Source organism: Otolemur garnettii, unplaced genomic scaffold (assembly GCF_000181295.1).
Source record: "Otolemur garnettii isolate 467f Iridium unplaced genomic scaffold, OtoGar3 scaffold00018, whole genome shotgun sequence".
Classification (NCBI taxonomy): domain Eukaryota; kingdom Metazoa; phylum Chordata; class Mammalia; order Primates; family Galagidae; genus Otolemur; species Otolemur garnettii.
The window spans coordinates 23258037-23281743 of record NW_003852413.1 but is presented as its reverse complement, the minus strand read 5'-3'; the positions used below and the strand labels follow the sequence as shown (position 1 = coordinate 23281743).

Below are 23707 nucleotides of genomic sequence, written 5' to 3'. Positions count from 1 at the left end.
CCTTAGATAGTATGGACATTTAAAAACTGACAAATAAAAATTGTGTATATTTTTGGTGTACAATGTAATATTTTCACATAGGTATATGTTGTGGAATGCCTAAGTCAGGCTTATTAACATAGCCATTATTGAACATTTATTTTGTGATGAGAACATTTAAAACCTACTCTCTTAGCAATTTTTGTGTATCCAATGCACTGCTTTTAACGGTAGTCACCTTATGGTATGACAGATCTCCTGTCTAACTGAAATTTTATGTCTTTTGACCAACCTCTCCCCAGCACATGTCCCCCCGTAATTAGTGATGTTGTGCGTTGTTTCATAGACCCATTGGCCATTTGTATGTCTTCTTTGGAGGAGTGTCCTTTCCATCAGATAGTTTTCTTGTTATTGAGTTGTTGGAGCTTCTTGTATATTTTGGATATGAACAGGCTGGATCAGATGGTTAGTTCACATTATTCAACAAGTTCACCCGTGTTTCATTGAGCAAGTTCATTCATGTCACAAATGGCAGAATTTCCTTCTTTTTAATGGCCGACTAGTATTCCTCGGTGTATGTATACCACACTTTCATTATCTGTTCATCTGTTGATGGACGCTTGGGTTCACTCCCCATCTTGGCAATTGTGAATAATGCTGCAGTGGGCATGGGATGCAGGTATCTCTGATGTACTGATTTCATTCTTTTTTGGATCTGTATCCTCAGGAGTGGGATGACTCAGGGTCCTATGGTAGTTCCATTTTTAATTTTTTTGAGGAAACTCTCTACCGTTTACCATAATGGCTTTGCTAATTAACATTCCCACCAACGGTGTACAGTTGTTCTCTTTCTCCACATCCTCCCTAACACTCGTTATCTCTTATCTTTTTCATCACAGCCATCCTAACAGGTATGAGGTGATATCTCCATGTGGTTTTAATTTGTGTTTCACTGATGATTAGTAACGTTGAGCATTTTTTTTCATATATCTGTGGGCCATTTGTATGTATTCTTTTGAGAAATATTTTTAAAATTGGGTTACTTTTGTTGTTGTTGTTGAGTCGTTTAAGGTCCTTGTATGTTTTTGATAGTAAGCCTTTATCAGATGTCAGCTTCACAGTATTTTCACCCAATCTGTTGGTCAGCTCTTCACTCTGTTAGTTGTGTCCTTTGCTGTGCAGGAGACTTTTAGTTGAATGTAATCCAATTTGTCTATTTTTGCTATGGTTTTGAGGGTCATATAAAAAAAGTCTTGATTAATGACAACAAGTTTCCTGCCATGTTTTCTTGTAATAATTTTATGGTTTTAGATCTTATGCGTAAGTGTTTTATACATTTTTTTTACTTGGTATTTTTAAATTTACCTTTTTTAATGCTTGTAAACAGAACTTTTTTTTTTTCCTCACTGTGAGAGATCAAGATTCTGGCAGATTTGGTGTCTTGTGGGGTCTCTGCCTGGTTCATAGACAGCTGTCTTTTTGCTTTGTTCTCATCCAGCAGATGGCTGATTTATTTATTTATTTAACGAATGGTGCTTTGGGGGACTTCATACAAACTAAGAAGTAACTTAGGCTTTGAGTGTGATGTACTGTGAATAGTTTTTTTTCCTCCCAGATAGACTATTATAATCTAAGATAGATATTGATGTTTTAATGCTGTTTTACTAAAAAACATCAAGTCTAATACATTTTGAGTTGATTTTTGAATATGGGGTAAGATAAAGGTCCAAATTAATTCCTCTGCATGTGGCTATCTAGTTTTCCCAGCATCTTGTATTAAATAATTTCCTCTTTGCCCTTTCCTCTTCTTGGTACCTTTATTTAAACATCAATTTGACTATAAGTGCGTGGATTTAAATTTCTAGGCTGTCTGTGCTGGTCCATTGCTCTATATGTTGATTTTTGTGACACTCTCATGATGTTTTGATAACTATATACTTGTAGCAGATTTTGAGATCCCATCGTATGATGTCTCCTACTTTGTTCTTTGGTTCAGTATGGCTTTGGCAATCTTTTCAGGATCTTTGGTGGTTCCATGTGAATCTTAGAATTTATTTTTCTATTTATGTGAAACATATCACTGGAATTTTGATAGCGATTGCACTGAATCTGTGAATCATTTTGGATAGTATGGACATTTTAGTAATATTAATTATCCCAATCCACCAACATGGGATATCTTTCCATTTATTTAAGTCTTCTGTAATTTATTCATTTATGTTTTGTGGTTTCACTTATTTCTGTTGTGATCTTTGTTATTTCCTCTTTCTACTAATTTGGGGCTTAATGACTTCTTTTTCTCCAGTTCCTTGAGGTGTAATAGGTGGTTGTTTATTTGGGAATTTTCTTCTTTTTTTTTTAATGTAGTCATTTGATGCTATAAACTTCTCTCTTAGTACTGCTTTTGCTGAATTCTATAACTTCTATCTTCATTTGTCTCAGTATATTTTTGATTTCTTCTTTGACCCATTTTTTATTCAGGAGCATGTTGTTTAATTTTAATGTATCAGTGAACTTTCTAAAATTATTCCTGTTATTGATTTATAATTTCATACTATTGTGATCAGAAAAGATGCTCGATGTGATTTTAATCTGATTCTTCTAATTGGCCAATTTCAAATGACTTGCCTTTGAGTTTGTTAGTTTTTCCTTCTGGGTGATTGAGTTGGCTATTGAAACTCTCCTGATGTCTCTCCTGTTTTAAGAATTTTTAAAATGTGTAAACCTATGGATTATGTAGAAGTATGTACTTTAAATTTCTAAGTGTTTGGAGATTTTCCTATTGACTTTCTATTACCAATTTCTTGTTTTATTCCATTATGGCTAGAGAGAATATTCTGTAAAATTTCAATTCTTGTTAAGTGTTCAAGGTTTATTATTACCAAAGATATGGTCTGTGTTCCATTGGTGCAAGAGAATGTGTTTTCTGCCTTTGTTGAGCAGAGTGTTCTATAAATGTCAATTAGATTCTGTTGTTTAATGGTGTTGTCCAGTTCTTCTATTCATCCCTGCTGATTTTCTATCCAGTAGTCAACTTCTGAAAGTGGGGCATTGAAGTTCCCGATTATAATATTGGATTTGCCTATTTCTCTTTTCCACTTTATTAATTTTTGCTTCATGTATTTTGAAGCCTTGTTATTTGATCTATTTGGAGTTGCTATATCTTCTTAGAGGTCATTTTATTATTGTATAATATTGTGTTTTTTTTTTTTTGAGCCAGAGTCTCACTATGTTGCCTTTGGTAGAGTGCCATGGCATCACAGCTCACAGCAACCTCAAACTCTTGGGCTCAAGTGATTCTCTTGCCTCAGGCTCCCAAGGAGGATCCTGCCAGAGCATCCAGCTATTTTTTGGTTGTAGTCGTCATTGTTGTTTGGCAGGCCGGGGTATATGTGGCTGGTGCCCTAGCCGCTGAACTACAGGCACCGAACCTATTGTATAATATTGTTATTTGGTCCCAGTAATATTCACTGTTCTTTGCTTCAGAATCTACTTTGATATTAATTCACTCACTCCTGATTTTTTTGATTGAAGTTCACATGGTATATATTTTTCTATTCTTTTACTTTCAACCTATGTTGTTATGTTTGAAGTGATTTTTTTTTTATAGACAATGTGTAATTGGGTGTGTCCCAGGTAAACCCATGCAAACATGTACTAGATAACATGCAAGGAATATTTATAGTAGTAAGATTCATAATAATCCCAAACTGAAAACAATTCCATAGTAGAATGCATTCATTGTGGCAAATATTTTAATTGTTGACAATCTGGTAGTGTGTAATGGTATTTCATATGGTTTCAATTTGTATTTTTCTGGTTACTAATGGAGTTGAGCAGTTTTTATAAATTTATTGACGATTTGGACTTTTTCCAGAACATTATAAATATCATTCTACTGTTTTCTGGTTTCCATCTTTGCTGTTGAGAAGTCAGTCTGTATTCTCACACTTATTTGAAAGTAATTATTTCTCCCTAGATGGCTGAATTTAAGATCTTCTTCTCTTTTATGGTTTTACTATAATTTATCTATATGTGGATTTCTTTTTACCTTGTCTTTGGTTTTATATTTGGTGGTTTACAATTAAGGATTTTCAATGAAAAGCTTTTGAGATTTGTCAAGTACTGGTGAAAGTTTTTCCCTGTTTTTATTCTTAGGTTTTATTCTTACTAACTTTTTGGAAATAAGAGTGTCTAAACTTTCCAGCCTCATTTCAGGGAGTATGGTTGCTCATTAAAAACATGGATCTTGGAGTCCCAGTTCTTGCTTGTGTTAGTATAAATCTGTCTTGTATAACTAGGCAAGTATATTTATTTAAGTAAGAAAGAGTAAATATAGAATAATTGAAGTTAGTTATTTTATTTTCCGACAGAATAGGAATTTTATATGGAGCAGGAAGTAGTGACGAGTACTTGTGGTCACAAGGAAAAGACGGTCCAACACTCTGTTTGTCAGATGGCAAATTAGCCAAATGTCTTGAGACACCTGAGGATGGAGGTCTCCAATTCCTGGAAGATAGAGCCCCTGAGTGACACTACTAGTTAGAAGTAGAGAATAATGAAGGATAGTGAGGGAAACTGTAGCCTAAGGCAGGTGGTACCCAGTGACCAGGACTTAATAAATATGAGGGAAGAGAAGGGAGCTGCTGGAAGAGAGCTGGAGGTGGATGCCCAGCAGAGAGGAAAAGACTCTAGGGATGCTGTAGGAAGCCTCCATTGCACTGGAAGCCATATTTCTGGCTGTGTCATTGGTTATGCACACAAGAATCTGACTGATTATGGTGCCTCTTTCGTTGGCAATGGAATCTTAGTTGTGAAAACAAATATGGTGGAGTGAAATTTCTATGTTGATTTTGTTCTGTTCTATGGGACTCCAGTGACTGTCGGGGAGAGGGAGATCTGGATTTGAACCAGATATCACCCAGAGACCCACCACATATCACCTGTAAAACCCCGGAGAAATTTCTTAATATTTTAAAATATCTATTTCTTCATACATAAAATAAATATAATAAAACACCCACCTCTTAGGCCTTTATGAATATTAAATTGGTTAATGCACATAAAGTGAGTTAAAGGACACTTAGTAAACGTGGGATATTGTCAATATAGTTCTGCACTTCTAACCTGATCTAAATCAATTCTGTACCATTGAAATATGGCCTCCACCATCATGGGTGGGACCATTTGTCATAAGAAGACCCTGGCAAAAGGTAACTTTCAGCCTTATCTACCTCTCCGGCAACTCTAGACCTCTAGGCTGAGGTCAACTACTTTATATGGAGCAGGAACTATCCAGACTATCTTTGAGACTTGGAGATGCAACCTCAGTAGGCCCAGCCCCCTGAGATGGTACAGTTCAGTTTTTATGGGCCATTTTTTTTTTATTAAATCATAGCTTTGTACATTAATGCAATCATGGGGTACAATGTGCTGGTTTTACATACAATTTGAAATGCTTTCATCAAACTGGTCAACATAGCCTTCACCGCATTTTCTTAGTTATTGTATTAAGACATTTATATATTCTACACCTCGTAAATTTCTTTATGGGCCATTCTGAATCCTTTCACAATGTACATGTACCAATCAGTTAAAACCCTTTAGTGATGTCCTTTCATGTAATTTGGAAATCCAGGTTATTGCAGAACTCCCTGTCCCACCCTAAAGGAAAATACCCCTTTAGCCAAGAGCTTTTCTGTTGTTCAACTCCAGCTAGCACTTTCCAAACTTATTTGGTAAGGATGTCAGGAAGAATCTTGTGTGCAGGAGGATATTGTGAACCAGCTTTAGAACCACCTCCAGGCTTGCAGAGTGCAGCTCTAAATTTGCTTAGTCATCAGCGTGGTAGGGACAGAGAGATGCATTTCCTGCAAAATGGAAAAACAACGATCCAGACTCAGAGTCAACAAACCCACACTGCTGATCATCCATGCAGGCAAAGCATTACAAAGGTGAACAAACTCTCATGACTGGTGGGTATAATCTTCTTTGACATCCGTGGAAGTTCCAACCCAAAGAGATCAAATCATTTACAGTCAGTTAGGGACAGATTCGGAACCAGAAAGTAGGGGTAGGTGCTCTTTCCAACTTGTTCTGTTAGTGATTGAGGTAGATGTGACCAAGAAGTGAAAAAACATTATTTTATTAGCACATCCTTAATATGTAAGTATTGTTACATTGGGATCCACTGTGGGAATAAAAATAACCAGTTTTATAAAAAATAACTTGCAACAAAAGAAGTTTTTAATGAAATGACAAAGAAAAGGTCCCCACAAAAATCAGGGCCAGAGCAAGATGTTTCCTTCTTTTGAAAAAGAATACATGCAAAGAAAAGGAAGAAAAGGAAAACCCAACTCGAGCACTTATATTGTTAATAACAGAAATGAATAACTTCCTTGAGTTCTTTGACCAGTGGCATTTTGCAAAGGCAGGCTTTTTGTTTTGTTTTATTTTTTCTCAAATAAGTGTTACTTTTCATTATGGTGCTTTAGAAGGGACACGTTGTTCCACCGTAATGTTGCTGATTTTAGAGGATTTTTCTTCAACTGAGTGGACTGTCAGTGAAAGGACATTGCCCAGTTGATCCTCCACCACCTTTTTGACGACAGTTTCTTCTGTTGAGTCTAAAATAGAATAAACAAAATTTTAGTGGGCACTCTTAATAAGTTGAAAGGTCATGGCAGTCATGCTTTTTAAAAATGGTTTTTGCAAGTTTGCAGTAAATGGATATGTATGTGTTTGAATCCAATGCTAAGCAAGACCCTTGGCCATCTTTCTTACATTTACCACTGTTTATAGAGCAATGGGTATTTGAAAATGCAAGTGAAATATGGATTAAGTTTTTGCTAAGTACTGAGCAAGTGTAGGTGGGTTGCAAGTAATGTTACATTCCTTTAAATGCCAAATTGTCCTATTTTTTTGTGGTTTGAAATAAAACAAACAGTGGTCTTATCAAACAATGATCTTATCTTACAACAGCAGTGTAATATTGAAACATAATACATTCTAGGTAAGAAAGATGTTAGGGGATTGATGCCTCATTTTAATAATCATATAATTTGACCACATCTGTTCTACAGGAATATAAAATACAAACATTAAGAATTGTCATAACGACACCTCATCCCTTCACTCTCTAGAACTAAACTGAAAAACGAATTTTATGTAATTAACAATTAAGTGACTCATTTAATACAACTGGTGGAGTTTAAAACCTTTCATACCTTGGACTTGATTTCCAGAATTTATAGGCTTGGATCCTTTTGATTTGTAACCCATGGATTTGCATTTTCTGTGAAGAGAGAAGTAAATTATTGCATTTTTTTCCCTTCATCAGGGAGCTCATAAATAATTATGAATTGGGAATAAAAGTTTTGTGGTTTTAGTAAGATTCAAATTCCTTTTATGTTTAAGGGATATTAGTAATCTTCTCATAGTAAGACATTAAATGGATGTTATGGTCAGAAATTGTCTCACAGAAGACATTAAATGGATGTTTATGGTCAGAAATTGTGTCATGACCAGATATAAACCCTTTCATTTAGTAAATGGGGACTTAAGTTCTCATTCTCTTTTCTTGTAACCAGCCAATGAACAAGCTTGGAGTGACTATTTTGTAGAAGGGGCTGAGCTAGATGCTGTGGAAAAGATAGAGCCAAGACACAAATAGTTTATATGTTGAAAATAAAGTATACTCATGTAAAGAGATAACAGGGGGTAAGAGGTGCTATAAATTGTTAAAATAATGGTGTAGTAAGTGCTTTGTCCTGAGGAGGGAGCTGTTACTGTCAGATTCTTGTGAGAATAGGCCGCAGAGGGCTGGCCTTGGCCTTGGACTATGCAGAGGATGTTACCTCTTCACCGTGGGTCCATGGGCAAGCCTTTAGTAATAGCCTCTGATTTCCAAGTACTTTTTTCTGTGTAAGCCCCTGTCCCAAGCACTGTTACCTACATGGCAAAGCACTGTGTTTAAGAGTAGTTAAAAGGGGTGGGATCCATAGCTCAGTGGTTAGAGGACTGGTCTTGTAAGAGTAGTTAAGAGCACGGTTTTGATGCTAGCAGGATTTTAACAATGAGGAAACTGGATTTAGAAAAGTTCAGCAATGTGCTGGTATTCATCCAGTGTGTGATTCACACCCAGGGTTGCCATGCCAGGGCTGTTGCTATTGGCTAACAAACTATGATGCTTCTCCCATTAAATCTTCCTGTATTGTCATTGCTCATCGTCTTTAATACGGGGTGCATGTGAAGTCATAATAAAAGAGAGTGAGTTATAAGAAATGTGCCTAACAAATAAATAATAAAAATTAGCCGGGTATTGTGGCAGGTGCCCATAGTCCCAGCTACTCATGAGGCTGAGGTGAGAGGATCATTTGAGCCCAGGAGTAGAAGGTTGCTGTGAGATAGGCTGATACCACAGCACTCTATCCTGGGCAACAAAATGAGATTCTGTCTCAGAAAAAAAAACTGTCTAAACACTAAATCACAGAAAGCAATTTTTCCCTTGGATTGGAATACTGGGATTGTTAAATATTCTATACTTAAATGCTCTTTATATTGTTATACATATAGATACTTAGCATATTTAGAAATTTGATTTCCAAGTTTCTGCCTGTTTTTATTCACTTGGAGTATGTATATTCCTGAAGACATATATGTGTAAGTACAATCCTTAGAGCAGGAAAGTCTAGGGTATGATATGGGTATAATACCCATGCAGTGAGAAAACATAGCTGATGTGAGGTTAATTTTGTTCACAAGTTAGTATTTACCTTTCTTCTCCATCTATTAAGTTGCAATAAATTATTTCAATTTCTTTTTCTAAAAATATTTTGATATCAAGAAGCTGTTCATACTCCAGCTTCTGGCCTTCTGTTTCCATTCGAATCTGTTGGAATTGATCCTCTTTTGCCCCAATATGATCCTGAATTTGCTGCAGTTGATCGCAGTAATTTCCTTCCATCTCAGCCAAGGAGCATTCATAGGATTGTTTCTGAAAGTAGCACCAAGTAAGGCTTGAATGAGAAATGTCATGTTCACATTTTAAACGTTTTCAAGGTAGAAAGAACTACAAGGTCTAAATATTTTCAATCGAACATATACATTAACAAGACTTTTTTTTTTCTTAATATCCTCTCCATTGAAAAAAGTCATTTTTTAAGTTTGGGGATTGGTGAGTTGGAAATAATGTTTAGAGACATTTTTTTTTTTTTGAGAGAGAGAGAGAGAGAGAGAGACTCACTCTGTCACCTAGGGTAGAGTACAGTGGCCTCATAGCTCATAGCAACCTCAATCTCTTGGGCTCAAGTGATCCTCTTGCTTTGGCCTCCCCAGTATTTGGGACTATAGGTGCCCACCACAACCCTCAGCTAGTTTTTCTATTTTTAGTAGAGATGGGATCTTGTTCTTGCTCAAGCTGGTCTTGAACTCCTGAGCTCAAACAAGCTCCTGCCTTGGCCTCCCACAGTGCTAGGATTATAGGCATGAGACACCTCACCGGGCCTAGGGATAGAATTCTTGATATGTAATATATTTTATATTTTTAGGTGTAGAGAATTTGTTATATATTGTACTTAGTGATACAGATTTTTTTATGTACGTATTTCCTTATACCTGCACATACATATTCAGTTCAGTGATGATTCCTACATACCACAGCCATGAGGGACTGAAGTTCTATTTCCAGGGTTTGTAGATTGCGTTTAAGTTCTGTGAGCTCATTTCTGGCTGCTGTGACTGCTCCTTCGTCATCAGAAATCTGCTGTTGCAGTGTTGCACTCTGAAGCGTAATTATGGGAAGGTTAGTGACTGGCTCGACGGTCTGCTGAATAAGCCCTTTGTGCTTCATTTGCTGGAGACCTACCCTCTCATTGAACCAGGCTTCAGCATCTTTGCGGTTCTGCTCTGCCAAGTCCTCATACTCAGCCCTCATGTTGTTCAACAGGGCAGTAAGTTCCACCCCTGGGGCTGCGTTCATCTCCACGTTCACGTTCCCCCCAGCTGTACATTGCAGGACTTCCATTTCCTGGAAAAAGGACTGGTGTTAATAATACCCAAAGGAGGATTTGGATTGATATTCGCACCCTGCTATGAAATGAACAGTGGACTTGCAGAAGGAGATCAGACGCTGTACAAAGCCAGGCTGCAGGCTCCTTTACCTCCTGATGATTTTTTTTGAGGTATGTCAGTTCCTCACTGAGGGTCTCACATTGTATCTCCAAGTCACTTGTACAAAGGGTCAGTTCATCCAACACTCTGCGAAGACTGCTGGTGTCGGCCTCAACACTCTGATGCAGAGCAAGCTCATTTTCATACCTTAAATGTTAGTAAAGAGCTTCAGAGTTATAATCATAAACTTTTCAAAGCATACCTTTTTAAGACCTATGCCAAAAGACAATACCTTCCACACATTTCTGAAGCTTCTTCTTGCAATGACAAACTTCGAGAAGTTTGAGCTGGCTACCTATTTAGGAATTGTACTTTGGGGAGGTTATTTCTGCAGAGTTGATTTTGGTCATCCAGGCTGTTTAACAGTTAAATAAAATGTGGCTAGATTAAGAAAAATAGGATAGCTCTTTTGATGAGGGCATATTTAATTCAATTTGTTCATTGATTTAGTCTGGCTTTATAAAAAAACATTTTGGTTTTCAAAGCAAAAGATATGTTTTTTTTTTTTAATCCAACTGTAGTATTTTTTACCTTTTGTACTATAACTAATTACTTTGTTGTCACCTACTTCAGCTTGAAGTCATCAACAGTCAGTCGGGCATTGTCATTTTGTAGAATAATTCTGGCGTTACATGTGGTCATGGAGATGATCTGAATAGGATAGATTGTGCCAAATGTTAAGCACCAAAGTTAAAGGAGATTCCAGATTTCACTGTGATTCTATATCTTCTTAACCCAGCAAGCACCTATTTTCATATTGTTTCTTTATTAAAGGCATATGGATGTTCTTCATTTAATAAATATCTAGAGGTTAAGAGCCACATGGATACTTTTATCGCTCTGGTTCAAAAGGTATGAGTTACATATAAGGAAAAAAGTCATTATATCTATTTGGACATTATTTATTTTTAACTTTGCAATTTTTTTTTTTGGCCAGGATAATACAGAGTCAGAATACAGAGTGAACAAATTCTACGTCATGTAAGTATGTTAAGCACATTTTGTATTTTCTCTAAGCCGTGCACACCCATGTTTCTTACCTGCCTTTTAAGATCTTCGATGATCGAGAAGTGTCTATAATGATCATGATCATGTCCCCGGCGGGAACCAGGCCCATATTTCTCATACCAACCCTTGATCTTCTGCTCTAGCTCTGTGTTGGCCTCCTCCAGAGCGTGCACATGGTCCAGGTAGGATGCCAGGCGGTCATTGAGGTTCTGCATGGTCACCTTTTCATTCCCAGAGAGAAGGCCGTGCTCATTGGCAGGAAAACCAGCACACACACCACTTCCACCACCATTGCAGAAGCTTCCTCCCGAAGAAATGCTCCCTAGAGTACAAGAAAAGCTTCTCCCTGCTCCTGACCCAATGCACACATTCCCAGCCACAAAGCCTGTTCCGCCACTGGACAGCCTAACAGACGCAGCTTGTGAGCAGATCTGCCTGGATCCACTAGAAAGGCGAAAAGACATGGCGACAGCACAGCCAAGCCACCCTTTCCCAGAGAGGAGCAAAGCCACAGGACACCTGCCCCAGAGGGTAGCTCCATCGGCCTTTTATAGGATCCACAAGGTTGTTTCAGTCTGAACTATGCCAGTCTGTAATAAAATGTACCTGCACTCTAATTGCTGTTTTTCATAACTGGGTGATTTTTTAATAGTCCAGTCTGTAAGTAGAAAGATGCCTCAAGGAAATTTTTGTATATATATAAAAAGGTGCTAAGTGGAGTAATACTAAATCATTGCCTCAAAGGTCAAATTTGAATAGGAGTAAATGTACTTCTTTTTGACCTCTTGCATAGATTCTAGTCCCCTCAGATAACATAAAATTAATAATTCAAGTAAGAAATGTCTTCTACTTCTGTCCTGCAGATGCTCCTACATTATCTCTATTATTCCCACTTTATTGAATATTTTCTTTCTTACTGAAATTACAGAATCTCCACATCTAGCGATCTTTTGGTGGTAGGAAGCTTGAAGTCGTTTTTTTAAGAATTGAAAACTGAAATAATAAAAGTCCTGCTGTAACTTGCTTATCAATGTCACTAAAATTCGTGAAATTGCGATGTTGATGGAGAATTATTTGGATCGAGATTTCTTAGTTAGGTTCAGCAGCAGAACAGCAATTACCCTTAACTCTGAGTCTCCAAATAGTTCACTTTCCTACCTGAAAAATGTTGTTTACTGTCTTTTAGTTCAAGTTTATATGTTTAAGGCATTAGGAACTATTTTGAGAAGTTAGCATTCTTTTGACCCCCGGAGAGTAAAGTATAATAAGTAAAGGGTGGTTTTCATCATTACCTACAAAACCAATGATTCTGGTCCTCTCGATAGAGGATGAATTGTCCTAGGAAAGTCGGCTCTTGATCCTCTTGCCTTGATGCCCTTGGGAAGTCATCCAGTCTTGCCGGCTTTCATTTCCCTCCAAGGCAAATGAAAATAATGGCATTGAACAATGTCAAATGAATGTGGAGCAGCTCCAATAATGAATGACTGTAAGACAGTCTGAAGGGCACAAACATTTTGTAAATGTTAATTATTTAAATTATTATAATTAAGTGGACTTGTCAGGCAGGGCCAGGTCTCTATCACTTGTAGTGGGTCAAACTGATTGGTTAACAATTACAGGTTTTGTTTTGAAACAGTAACTTTTTTTCCGAATGTGATTTTTCAGTGTGTGGATATGGAACGTCTTGAAAAACAGCCACCGTTCTTGTCATTAAAAGATAGGGACTATTTAGTGGATTTCTTGGACTTCTTTGACCAGAAATATTTAAATTTAATAAATATAAAACTATAATTTGGACCATCGACTCATGTTTAGAACAGTACACAATAAGTTAAAAGATACAGCTCCTACTTAGAGATTTATTACTGGGTTTGTTGTGATCCGGTCAAATTTTTAATCTTGTGCCCATCCTTCCCATGACTGAATCAAGAAAAAGGTACATTGGGTGGTGCCTGTGGCTCAAAGGAGTAGGGCGTCGGCCCCATATGCCGGAGGTGGGGGGTTCAAACCCACCCCCTGCCAAAAACTGAAAAAAAAAAAAAAGATAAAGGTTATATTGTCAGTGTAATACCTACTTTACAAGGCTTTTGTTACTTAGCTAAGAGTTATTATGAGACTGCAAAGTATTATTAACATATTTATGTCTCTAGATAATTTATAAACACTAATTAACTTATCTTTTGTGAAATAAGTTAGGCATATATTATTAGAACCATTTTGAAGATGAGTTGGCTCAGAAGCTAAGTGGCAACACAGATCAGAAAGCATTTCTATATCAAAGCGAGACGAGAATGCACGATACTTAGCTCTTTCTTGAAAGATTGTCTTGCATATTGACTCACATGGGCAAGTCTCTTGAATTTTCTTAACCATAGATTTCCTCTAAACTAAAACCCTATTTATTTATTTTTGAGGTGGAGTCTTACTCTCTTGCTCTGGGTAGAGTTCCTTGGTGTCAGATCTCACAGTAACCTCAAACTCCAGTGTTCAAGCGATCCTCTTGTCTCAGCCTCCCAAGTAGCTGGGCGTATAGGAACCCACCACGATGCTGGGTTAGTTTTTCCATTTTTAGTAGAAATAGGATCTCACTTCACTCAGGCTGGTCTTGAACTCCTGAGCTTAGGTGATCCACTGGGCTTCACCTCCCAGAGTGCTAGGATTATAGGTGTGAGCCACTGCTCCCGGTCTCTAATACTTGCTTTAAAAGTTCAGGTATGCTTTAGTTCTTTTGGGAAGTGGAGGATAGATTTAACAAAATCTCTGGGCCATTTCTACCTATTTATTTCTTCCCTGAGAGTGATTATTTTATTCATGGTAAGAAACGAATATTCAGCAGTGTATCTTAGGTCATTTCTTGAGATTCTAGCAAGTATTAGAACATTATTTGAGGTGTGTACTACAGATATTCAAAATAGTTGAATTGAATTAAACTTTATGCAGTGTTAATTACAGGGTAACGTTTTTTCATTGTGATATTGTCATTGGCTGGATCCAGGCCTGTGCTGCCCTTGCACAGTAAATCAATCACTGTGACACGATTTTTTGCAAAAGAGAAAAGATTATTTACAAGAGTAGGGAGTGAGGAGGATGAGAACAGCTCTTAAGTCCCTCCCACAAAGAAAAGGCTTAGGATATTTATGGGTTAGGGAAGTGGGGTGGTCTAAGGCATGGGAAATGGTAATTGGCAGTGGGGAAAATTGACGTAGTAGGTTTATTTGGCCCAAGCATAGCTGGGGTTCATGGCATTTCACAGGACATATGTACAGAAAATGGCAGCATTGGCACAATCTGAGGGTGGAGTTTTTTGCCCTCTGACGTCAAAAGTCCAACTCTCGGGCAATTGCATAGGCCTACTTGAAGAGTCGGTGGTCTCAATGGATTTGAACTAGATGGGATCTGGGCCAAGTTCTTGAAAAATAGCTGAAGTGACCATTTCCATGGTAACTTATGAATGTTATCTATAAAGTAGCCAGTATAGGTTCAGTTTCAGTGTTCAGCAGTGTGGCTTTCAGCTTCATGGATAAAGGGGGGAAAAACAACTAAAAGCAAGCAACCAGAAGTAAACAGGGCAGGCAAACCCTGGTTTCATTATCTTAGTCTCATGATCATAGGCTCATTTTCCTTGTGATAAGCATACTGTTTAGTTTCAAGTATGCTGTTTTATTTAAAATTCATGTTCTAGCTGGTATGGTGGCTCACACCTATAATCTGAGTACTGTGAGAGGCCGAGGCAGGTGGATCACTTGAGCTCAGGAGTTCAAGATCAGCCTGAGCAAAAGCGAGACACTGTCTTTAAAAATAGCCTGGCCTTGTGTTAGGTGCCTGTAGTCCCAGCCACTTGGGAGGCTGAAGCAAGAGAATCACTTGAGCCCAAGAGTTTGAGATTTCTGTGAGCTGTGATGATACAGCAGTTTACTGAGGGTGACAAAGTAAGACTCTATCTCAAACAAATAAATAAAAAGATCAACAAAATTCATGTTCTACATGTCTGTTAGCTTAAATTTAGATAACCATTTTTTTTTTTAACATGAATGATGTTGGTTTTGTCACTGTATTAATTTTTTTTTTCGGAGAATCAGATTCTAGTGTGTAGTTCCTCCCACCAAATGACTTCCCAGGTTTGTTTTGGGAGCAGAAACCTCTGAGGGAAGGGTCTGCTAATCTTTGACAGACTGGAGTTAGCAAGCATTTAGTTTCTTTATCCCTGCTCTTGGTAGAGGAAGGTGGAGTTGTAAGGTTCTCACTGGTGTGGGATTATGTTGGTGGTTAAGCGCACAGTCTCTGAGCCCGACTGCCTGGGTTAGCGTTCTAGCATCTCTAGTTTTTAGCTCAGGGCAGATCACTCAGCTGCTCTCTGCTTCGGTTTCCTTATCTATAAAACAAAGATGATAATAGTACCGACCTCATAGGGTTGCCCTGGGATTAAATGATGCTCAGAATAGAGTCTAGCTGGTTTGAAGTGCTGGTTACCAATTATTATGAACTCTTTCCTGGAATTTATATCAAAAAAAGTCCCAAATATAGCCTGGTTTAAGTAAAAAGAGTTTATTAACCGGGTTCTAGTAGAAAGAGTTTATTCCCTGAGTTATGATGAGTTGGTGGTCAGACTTCTCAAATACTGAATAAATCTGAGCTACGTATTTTAAAAAAATGTCTTTTTAAATGTTAAACCTTTTTTTTTTTTTACACATTAGGGTTCATTCTTGATGTTGTATGTTCAGTGAGTTGCATACATGAAAGTGGATCCCAAAACTAGGGTCTGGCCTGAAGGCCAAGTGGGTTCTTGGCTTCCCACAAGGTAGAATTCAAGAGCAAACTGATAGAGTAAGACAAAAGCAAGTTTACAGAGGCAGAAGGAAAACGAAGGAATAAAAAGAAGAGTGGCTGCCCCACAGCCAGCAGCGTTTGTGTGTTGCTAGCTTCCTACTTCTATGGTTATCTCCTGGCTGCTGGTAAACCAAGGGAGGATCGTCGGTGAGTTTCTTGGGAGAGGGGTAGAGAATCTAGGGGGTGACCATCCCATTTAAACCACATAGGACAATTCCTGGGAGTTGTCATGGCATTTGTAAACTGTCATAGCACTGGTGGGAGTTTCTTTTAGCCTGTTAATGAATTACAATTAGTGTATAATGAGTAGTGAGGGTAACCTGAAGTGGCTTTTTGTACCATCTGGGCTCTAGCTGTTTTTGGCTGGTTTCTCTGCTCTGTCTTATTTTATCAGTGACCTTCTTCCAGGGCTTTTAACTCTTTATTAAGACCTGCCAGTTCCCTATGTTAGATTTGGATAAATGTATCAATGGCATGTATCTATCCTTATGGTATCATATAAAGTATTTTCTTTTTTTCCCAGTTTTAAAAAATTCTTTATTAAATCAAAACTGTGTACATCAATGCATTTACGGGAGACAATGTGCTGACTTGCTATACAATGCGGAATGCTTACATCTACCTGATTAACATAACCATCTCCTTGCTTACTTATTTGTTGTGCCAAAGACATTCATACTCTATCCTTAATAGTATAGAAATGTATCATTGCATTATGCACATTAGGTTGGATCCCCCCCAAACCACAGGATTTTCAGGGCAGTGAAAGTTTTCCTGTGTTCTTTCTATTCATCCCTCCTCCAACAATCTCTGGCAACCACTGATCTTTTTTTTTTTTTTAAGGTTTAGCTTTATTTATTATTATTCTTTTTTGCAGTCTTTTTGGCGAGGGCTGGGTTTGAACCCGCCACCTCCAGCATATGGGGCTGGTGCCTTACTCCTTTGAGCCACAGGAGCCACCCCAGCCACTGATCTTTTTACTGTCTCCATAATTTTGTCTTTTCCAGAGCATCATATAGTTGGCATCATACAGCATGTAGCCTTTTCAGATTGGCTTCTTTCTCTCAGTGGTACACATTTAAGATTCCCTCCATGACTTTCATGGCTCCATAGCTCATTTCTTTTTACCTCTGAATAACGTTCGTTGTCTGGATGTGCCAGCTTATGTATCTATTCACCTACGGAAGGACATCTTGGTTGCTTTCAAGTTTTGGCAATTACGAATCTTCTGTAAACATCTGCCTGCAAGTTTTTGTGTGGACAGAAATTTTCAACTCCTCTGGGTAAAGGGTCCAGCGATTGCTGGATCGTATGATAAGAGTATGCTTAGTTTTGTAAGAAACTGCCGAACTGTCTTCCAAAGAGTCTGTAAACTGAGTACTTTTGATTAAGAAACCATGTGGTAGCATTTTTTGCATCTTAATTTGATATAAGGGTACATGATGGGAGGACTGGTTAATTGAAAAGTTAAGCAGGAAAGTCAGTATTTGCCTTAAGTTCGCCTGAGTTTTATTAAATGCATGTGGGAAAGAGAGGAGGCAAGACAGCTTGAAAATGACCAGGATTCCACTGTATTGAGAGTTCAGCCATACGGTACTGGTTCTAGAGAGGTGCAGGCTGTTTCTGTTAAGAGATTGATATGGGGTGGGGTACTCTGTCACCCTCAAATAATCCCACAGGGGGTTTTCTGCTGTGTGTTCCCCTCTTCTACCCCATGTAGTATTTAACCACAGATTAGAGAAAGATTCATTGATAGTAAGTGCTAAATATTTCACTAAAAGTTATGTTTTACTTGAGAGACATGTTGCTCAGTTGTCTTGGGTGGCAAATACTGAGCAGAGTGCTTGCGAATCTCCAGCCTCAGTTTAGAGTGGTTAAGATCACCAATGACCCACTGGAACCCTCTGCGTATGACAGCCCCCACATCTTTCTCTTTGCCTTCTACTGTCAAATCTCACCATCTATAGCCATTCCTTTATTTCTTAGGATGTTTCCATGTCTTCAGTTTCTTTTTTTCACATCTATGAGCATGTTGACTTCAGGGACTGGATCTTATTCACCGTTTCGTCCTCAATACCTGGCCCTTCGTGTGTGCTCAGAAAGGACTTTTTGAAGGATGGAAGAAAGGCAAAATTGTACCGAGGTGTGAAAAAGACTCTGACTTGTTGACATGTTAAACTTCCTCCTAACTTGAGAAGACGGTTGACTTAAACCGTAAGAAATTAAAGACAAAATACAGTCAGCTCCCACGGGAGGTTATATTGAAAATACAAAGACTGGTCGGAAGCAGAGTAGATGACTTGCAACAGGAAGAATGTTTATTGAAATACCACCATAGAGAAAGCCAAAGAAATGTTACTATTCTAAACACAGCTTGTCTTAATTCCTCAGAAGAAAAGCAGAAAAGTTAAAGAGGGCCCTTAATTAGGGAACTAGTTTCAATTTGATGTGTTAATTTGGCGGCCGTTCTTTCTAGGGGGGTAGAGTTCAGGAAGGCACCCTCGGTTCACTCTTGGTGTTGGCTTTGGTGGCTTTTTCTTCCGTGGTATGAACTCTGGATGACAGAACTTTGCCACGAGAATCTATTTCTTCAACCACTGTTTTAACGATGGCTGCTTTAGATGAATCTAAAATGACACATAGGAACGGTCACAATTGATCAAATTCATAAAGGGGAAATAACTCATCATTTGGAATACACATAAACGTTCAATGCTTGTTTACCTTTTGTCTGACTTCCTGGACCTCTGTGGCCTTTTGATTTAAAACAAGAGCTGTAAAAATATGATTGTATTAATTATTTCACTCTGTGTTGTCAGGAAACTGAAAAAGAATGATTAAGGTGAGAGTTCTTTGAATCCCCAAATAACAACAATGACTTTTTATCTACACATTCTATGGATCACAGATACCTTGTACTTGACTTCAAGTAATCTTTTTTTTTTTTTTTTTTTGCAGTTTTTGGCTGGGGCTGGGTTTGAACCCACCACCTCTGGTATATGGGGCCAGCACCCTACTCCTTTGAGCCACAGGCACTGCCCCTTCAAGTAATCTTTAGTAGTCCTGTAATACATCGTTTTCTCACTAGAAGAACTTACCCATCCTCTCCATCAATCAGGTGGCAGTAGGTCTCGATTTCTTTTTCCAGGAGGACCTTGATGCCCAGGAGCTGCTCATACTCAAGTTTCTGGCCCTCGGTCTCAGTTCTGACCTGGTGCAGCTGCTCCTCCAGGGCCCCGATCTGAGCCTGGATCTGTGCCAGCTGCGCACAGTAGTTGCTCTCCGTCTCCGTCAAGGAGCACTCCAGGGACTGTTTCTGTGGTTAGTGGAAAATGCCACAGTATGGTTTTAGAAAAAGTCAGAGCACTTAGGAGATCATTAAGAGTTATCCTTCCATAATGCAAATAATCCCATTTATCTAATAGATTTTATTTGTTCAAAAGTGATTGTGCCTTTATTAGGTGTCATACTATTTTTCTATGTGCGAATGACACAGTGGGTGAAAAATATTACCCATATGCCCAGGAGTATAAGGACAGATGAAATTGTTTCTTCATGGGACATAGTCTAAAGATCCCTCTGCCATTCCAACACAGCCTGTGCTTGTAGAATGTGGTACAATCTGCCACTTTCCCTTCTTAGAAAATCCCCTACACATTTGCTACTTCATTTCTAGTTGTGTGACAGTCTTGTCTCATGAAGATTGTAGCTCTTCTATTAAAAAAAAAAAATAGCCCTATAGGAAACTGCATAAACTTTCCATCAGTAGAATACACCAGAGAAAAGAATGATCTGTTTAGGTTTTAAATGCAGCGGTTCAATTCATTGGCTTGTGAATCCAAATTTACATAGATCCACAGAAGGAACAGGGGCTGTAATTTTACTTGGAATGAAGATGAGAGCAGCGTACCCTTTCATCTGCAAGTACTTTTATATAAAGTCCTGATCGTATATACAGTCATAGACTCTTTTATGAATAAACTCGGGAGGCTTACTACCCGTAGTGGGAAAAGTATAGACTTGGGCATTAGAAAATGTGGACAGGAATTCTGGTTCCTTCTGATCCAACTGTGGGACTCTGGGACTTAGCTTCTTCAACTCTCAGATTCCTCTTTTGGAAATAATGACATGAATTATGGAGTCTGCCCTGCCCATGCTCCAGGGTGATTGTGGACTCACCCGTGGGTGGAAGTGCTGGGCAAGCCCTTAATGAACGAAGTTATTATTATCATTAGGCACGTTTAGCTTTGGAGTCAACCTTCCCGCCTCTGCTTTGCATCTTGTTTATGCCATTTGAAAAGGAACTTGTGGGTGCTTTCATTAAGAAGCCAAAAGGAATGCTGGGTGAAGGGATGATGGGTGCAAATGTATTTTTTCCTCTCCATAAGCAGGGTTCTTTTTAAAAAGCACTGACACATAATTGTACATATTTTGAGGTACCTAGTGATATTTCAATACATATAATGTGTAGTGGTAGAATTAGGATAACTGACATACCCATCACCTAAAACAGTTTTCTTTGGCGCTGGGAACAACATCCAAAATCCTTTCTTCTATTTGAAAATATCTAACAATTATTGTTAAGGATAATCCCCTACAGTGCTGTAGGACACACTAGAACTTGTGCTTCTCATCTCGCTGTAATTTTGTATCCTTTAACCAACCTCTTTCTAGGCTCCCACCACTTTTACCCTTCCCAGCTTCTCGTAACCACTGTTCTCTCCTTTACTTCTATGAGATCGACTTTTTCTTCTCTTTTTCCTTTTTGGAGACAGAGTCTCGCTGTGTTTCCCCCTCGGTAGAATGGCAGAGTGCAGTGGGATCATCACAGCTCACAGCAAGCTCGAACTCTTGGGCTCAAGCGATCCTCCTGTCTCAGCTTCCCTGGTGGCTGGGACCACAGCCCTTCTCCAGGACGCCTGGCTATTCCAATTTCTAAAGCAAATCTGCTTCGCGCTTTTTGCTTACCGTTGCTAAGAGGGACTGAAGTTCAATCTCCAGGGTTTGAAGAGTACGTTTCATCTCAGTAAGTTCATTCCGAGCTGAGGTGGTGGCGCCCTCGTCGTCCGAAATCTGCTGCTGTAGCGAAGCGCTCTGAAATGTCAGCAGCCAGCGTTAAGGCCAGGTTGGCGGCATCTGCACCCAGGGCCAGGGAAGCGCGCCCCAGCGAAGTTTTACCCTTTCATTGAACCAGGCCTCCGCGTCCCTGCGGTTCTGCTCCGCCAGGGCTTCGTACTCGGCTCGCATGTTGTTCAGCAGGACCGTGAGGTCCACCCCGGGGGCCGCGTTCATCTCCACGTTCACGTTGCCTCCCGCGGCGCACTGCAGAGCCTTCATTTCCTGAAAGAGATTTTGTTTAACCGAAATTAGGATCTGAATATTTTTATTTGTTTGTTTGGAGACAGAGTCTCACTCTGTCATCCTAGGTACAGTGCTAAGCCATCTTAGCTCCCAGCAACCTCAAACTCTTTGGGCTCAAGCTATCCTCCTGCCTCAGCCTCCGAAGTAGCTGGGACTACAGGCACCTGCCAAAATTCCCGGCTAGTTTTTCTATTTTTAGTAGAGACGTGTCTAGCTTTTGCTCAGGCTGGTCTCGAACGCCTGAGCTCAGGCAGTGTACCCACCTAGGCCTCCCAGAGTGCTAGGATTACAAATGTGAACCACAACGCCTCACCAAGGATCCGAATACTTTTAAAGGAACCAGATGGACAGGATCCATGTGGTTAGAAAATTTGGGGGTGGGGGAAGGGTTTGTATTGCTTTAGGAATGGAAACATTTCAAACAATCTAAGCCATATGGAGAAACCGACAAGTTTCTTCTTGAATATTAGATATGGTATGCATCATCTGAAATTAAACTTTGGAAGGGAGGTGGTTTGTGAGATTCAGTAAGACAGGGCATCTACCTCCTCGTGATTCTTCTTGAGGTAGGCCAGCTCTTCGCTCAGAGTCTCCAGCTGGATCTCCAGGTCGTTCCTGCACAAGGTCAGCTCATCCAGGACTCTGCGCAAACCGTTGATGTCCGCCTCCACGCTCTGGTGAAGGGTCATTTCATTCTCAAACCTCAGGAAAGTATTTGAAAGTTCCATCACTTGTCTTTAGACATGAGTCACATTACTTTTTAGATCCTCATAAAGCTCAAACGAATCTTTGGGGGTAAAACTATTAAAACAGTACATAAAACTTCAGTTCGACCACCCACAATGCAAGAAAAACAATTGTTTGGGGAAAGAGAATGGGGATACTCAAAATTCTCTCTTTTATGACCTTGGCATTACATTTGTGGTAGCCCTCAAATTTCCCAAGTAAAATATGCTACTCAGCTAGTCATTCTAATAAACCCAATCAATGAATAAATAAAAGCAAAGAATTTAGCCAACCTCACATAACCTAAATAAAAGACAGAGATAACTTTTTTTTTTTTTGGTCTCTCTTCAGCTCTACTTACTTCATTCTGAAGTCATCAGCTGTGAGTCTTGCATTGTCATTTTGCAGGACCACACTGGCATTACTTGTGGTTGCGGAAATTATCTGAGACAGAGAGAGTGAGGGGCTATTAAAACAATAATTTCAAATTTTCTTAAAATAATGTTACCTCTAAAATTATACACATAGTGATATTTCTGGCAACTGTCTCTAATAAGAAGAGGATTCTTTTGAAAATGGGGAATTTAAGTATGGTCTCTTTTATTCCCCACCCCACCCATAAAAATGTCTATGGGAAAACTTATAAAATACAGCTGGACACACTGGGCAGTTTTGATACTTCAGTATTACTAAAAGCATACATGGATACCACATGGTGGGTGGGGCATGTTCAAAGATTAGAATCGTAATAGAAATTATTTCTAATATTGATAATGAACTCTCAACATTTAGAAGCTGAGGGCAAAGCCCTGTTATGATGATAGCTCATCCATCTGGGGAGGTGAGAGCGGCTGAATACCCTCATGAATGTTAACACTTAGACCACCACGTTTCTTACCTGGTTCTTAAGGTCACCAATTATTGGGAAGTATCGGCTGTAATCATGATCGAGGCCACGGCAAGAACCAGGTCCATATTGCTCATACCAACCCTTGATCTTCTGCTCCAAGTCAGCGTTGGCCTCCTCCAGTGCTCGAACGTTCTCCAGGTAAGAGGCCAAGCGGTCGTTGAGGTTCTGCATGGTCACCTTCTCGTTGCCCGAGAGGAGGCCGTGCTCATTCCCGGTAAAGGCCGAGCAGGGAGCACTTCCCCCGCCCAGCCCTCCGCCATAGCCTCCAGCAACGGAGCCGCCCCCAAAGGCGCAGGAGAAGCCGCTTCCGATGCCTGGCACACCGCAGGCGTTTCCAGCCCCCAAACCTGAGCCCCCACTGGAAAGCCTCAAGGATCCTGCTCCTCCGCAAGAGCCAAGCCGTCTGGATGCAGAAGAAAAGCGCACAGACATGGTGCCCAGACTGGAGCGTTTGTTGAACAGGGATGCTCTGATGGTGAATGTCCTGCTCAGATAGTTTCGTTTGCCTTTATATACACCTTATCAGGGTGTTGTTGGACGAACTTTGCCACTCATAGCGAAATGGTGTTTGCCAGCTCATGGTGAATTATTCATAATTGAGTGTTATTATTATTTTTTTTAATGAATGTCTTTACCCTACTGGGTCCATTTCTGTGGTTGGTTGCCTTGGGGTTATTTGTTATCTCTGGGATTGGACAGGGTGGAGTATTATCAAAATTATGACAG

At 39.3% G+C, this 23707-nt stretch overlaps 2 protein-coding genes across 3 annotated transcripts; both read right to left on the bottom strand.

The window, feature by feature from the left end:
• Positions 1 to 6399: 6399 nt before the first annotated feature.
• KRT26 (keratin 26) lies at positions 6400 to 11659 on the bottom strand. Its single transcript, XM_012803004.1, has 8 exons — positions 11190 to 11659; positions 10718 to 10800; positions 10140 to 10296; positions 9845 to 10006; positions 9635 to 9760; positions 8754 to 8974; positions 7206 to 7273; positions 6400 to 6605 (listed from the first exon to the last, which is right to left on the bottom strand). Exons 1-8 carry the CDS (start codon positions 11619 to 11621, stop codon positions 6460 to 6462), a joined length of 1395 nt encoding a protein of 464 aa, XP_012658458.1. The 5' UTR covers positions 11622 to 11659; the 3' UTR covers positions 6400 to 6459.
• Positions 11660 to 18280: 6621 nt separating this feature from the next.
• Positions 18281 to 23445, bottom strand: KRT27 (keratin 27). 2 transcript variants are annotated; one of them, XM_003786384.2, is made up of 8 exons: positions 22970 to 23445; positions 22433 to 22515; positions 21891 to 22047; positions 21163 to 21324; positions 20953 to 21078; positions 19083 to 19300; positions 18709 to 18758; positions 18281 to 18611 (listed from the first exon to the last, which is right to left on the bottom strand). In XM_003786384.2, the coding sequence occupies exons 1-8, from the start codon at positions 23411 to 23413 to the stop codon at positions 18472 to 18474; spliced, it is 1380 nt and encodes a 459-aa protein (XP_003786432.1). In that variant the 5' UTR covers positions 23414 to 23445; the 3' UTR covers positions 18281 to 18471. The 2 variants fall into 2 exon arrangements, with proteins under 2 accessions (XP_003786432.1, XP_012658455.1); XM_012803001.1 differs by having other exon boundaries at positions 18472 to 18611; positions 18709 to 18774; positions 19087 to 19300; positions 22970 to 23413.
• Positions 23446 to 23707: the final 262 nt, after the last annotated feature.